The following is a 2301-nucleotide window of genomic DNA, read 5'->3' as shown; positions in this document are numbered from 1 at the left end:
AAAAAAACTGCTCCGTCCAGGATTCAAACTCGCGTAACCTCGATAATAGACAAACGTGGCCAACCAGTAGAGTCGATCAACACTAGTGTTCTATCTGCAACGCGAAATCCTTTAGAACTAACCATATCAGCAAATCCAAAAGAATTCCTTATTTTTAGAACATTCAAAAGAAAATTCTGAATACTTTTAAAACAAAAAATATGAACAATTTTTTAAAAAAACGAACAAGTATGGCAAAAATTGCCCAATTTTTGGATTTGTAACCAAGTTTCAAAAAGCGTTGTATGAATTTGTGAACAAATTTTGAAAAAATGGAACATTTTTTCAATTCCCATTTTCTTGACAAACACGAACAAATTTAAAGCCGGGAACTTTTTCAATTTATGAACAAATGTTGATAACATGGAACATTTTTTTCAAAACATGAACATTTTGGACAAAAGGAAACATTTTTTGCATCTGTGAGCAAAAATCTGAAACTCTGAACAAATTTTCAAAATGTGACCATGAACGAAAGTTGAAAACAAGAACATTTTTTCAACTTATGAACAAATTTTGAAACCCGAACATTTTTTAAAATATAAAATATAAAGAATACTTTTTGAATTTGTGAACAAAATTCCAAACATGAACATTTTTTGAAAAATGAACATGTTTTCTAATGCACGAACATTTTTCAGATATCACGAATATTCTTTGAACTTCTGAGCAAAAATTAAAAACGAGAACTTTTTTTGAACTTCCTAACATTTTTTGAAATTTCAAACAAATTTGAATTTCTAAAAAGGAAAAAAAGGAATGAAAAAGCAAGTAGAAAAAGGAATTTCAAAATAAATAGAAAAAATAAAAAGAAAAAGAAATACGAGAAAAGAAAAAGGAAATGAAAAATATGTAACGGAAAAAAGAAAAAGAGAAAAAAGATTAAGAAAAAACTGCAAATAAAAAAGTGAAAAACACTAAAAAACCCGGTCCAGGAACCTTCTAGAAGCTTTCCAAAACCGATCAGGAAACTTCTAGGAGGTTCCCAAAACCAGAAACTGTAGCCCATTTTATCTTGTTAATGGGCCGGCCCACCTTGTTCGTCAGTCGTTCGCTCTCTGTGCGAAACTCCAGCAGTTTGACGCAACGCGCGTCGAATAGGGTTTTCCTCTTACCGGTGCTCTTCCACCGCTTCAGTACTCTCGACCATCGTGTGCATAGCTGAAACACACACATAGGCCTAAAAAAAACACATAGGCCTAAAAAAAAAGAAGCAAAAACACACACGAATCTCAAGGCAGAGAATCACCAGAGCCAAGGGACGCAAATCTCAAAGCAGGGAACCAACAGAGCTATGAATCTCAATGGAGAGAGCTCTTCTCCACCTTGTTCTATCCTGAACTCGCCATCACCACCTCTCGTCCTCTTCCTCGGCCGAAAAGAAAGATGGAGGCCTTCCTCGCCGGCTTCCGGGCGCCGCCTCGAGCTTCCGCCGTACCCACCGCCCGGAGCCCGCCTCCCAGCCCCTTTTTTCTCGGCACACGGCGCAGTAAGCCCTCCTCCTCCGCCTCCGTGGTCTGCATGGCGGTATGGTCTCTCTTACCATGCTTCATTGTTGCCGGCCAGTCCTTGAAGATAGGCAAGGGTCGTAATCTGTTGTGTATTTTTGTGTAGGAGCCACATCTCATATCAAAGTTGGATTCTACAGAGAAGGCATGGAAAGAAATGTCGGTATGGTTCTGTACTTCTTCTTTTGCGCAGACTGTACTTCTTTGTTCAGTGCCTACTTTCTGAATCTTCACAAACCCTTTTAGAGCCTGTTTATTTCATGCTCCCTCCGTCTTAGTGCTAAGATACATTCATTTGAGCGATAACTAATTCCAGATGGAGGGAGTAGCATTTTCGTACGAATTTTCTACAGTTTTAATCCTTATAAAATTCCCTACTTGAAGTTCTGTTATAAAATTAGTATTATTTTGGGACCAAGTCAAATTCTTCAAAGCTACCGCCTCATTATTCGAGGAAAGCATATGATATACAACTTAAATTTTGATTCTTTCATACAAATATATTATCAATTTACCATGCACGGGAATCTAATGAATGAGTATCTTCTTCAGATTAGATTGGGTGACCCTGACATTGTCTCAGATCCAAGCGAATACCAAAAACTTGCACAGTCTGTTTCCGATCTGGGAGAGGTATATTTGGCATAACTCGAGTGCCATTTGCTTTTCGTTATTTGGGTGTTATGACCGTTTGTGCATAGACATCTTCCCCAAATTTATCGATTTTTTTATGAAAAATATTCAGGTTGTGACG

At 37.5% G+C, this 2301-nt stretch overlaps 1 protein-coding gene across 1 annotated transcript; it reads left to right on the top strand.

Annotated features, from left to right (window-relative positions):
* Positions 1-1357: 1357 nt before the first annotated feature.
* On the top strand, positions 1358-2180 carry LOC119343422 (peptide chain release factor APG3, chloroplastic-like; the record flags this gene model as incomplete). The annotated part of the gene is made up of 3 exons (XM_037614379.1): positions 1358-1566; positions 1654-1710; positions 2100-2180. Coding segments are annotated over exons 1-3 (279 nt in total), but the record flags the coding sequence as incomplete, so codon positions are not given.
* Positions 2181-2301: the final 121 nt, after the last annotated feature.

Source organism: Triticum dicoccoides, unplaced genomic scaffold, assembly GCF_002162155.2.
Source record: "Triticum dicoccoides isolate Atlit2015 ecotype Zavitan unplaced genomic scaffold, WEW_v2.0 scaffold126753, whole genome shotgun sequence".
Lineage (NCBI taxonomy): Eukaryota > Viridiplantae > Streptophyta > Magnoliopsida > Poales > Poaceae > Triticum > Triticum dicoccoides.
This window is presented reverse-complemented; position numbering and strand designations above follow the sequence as displayed.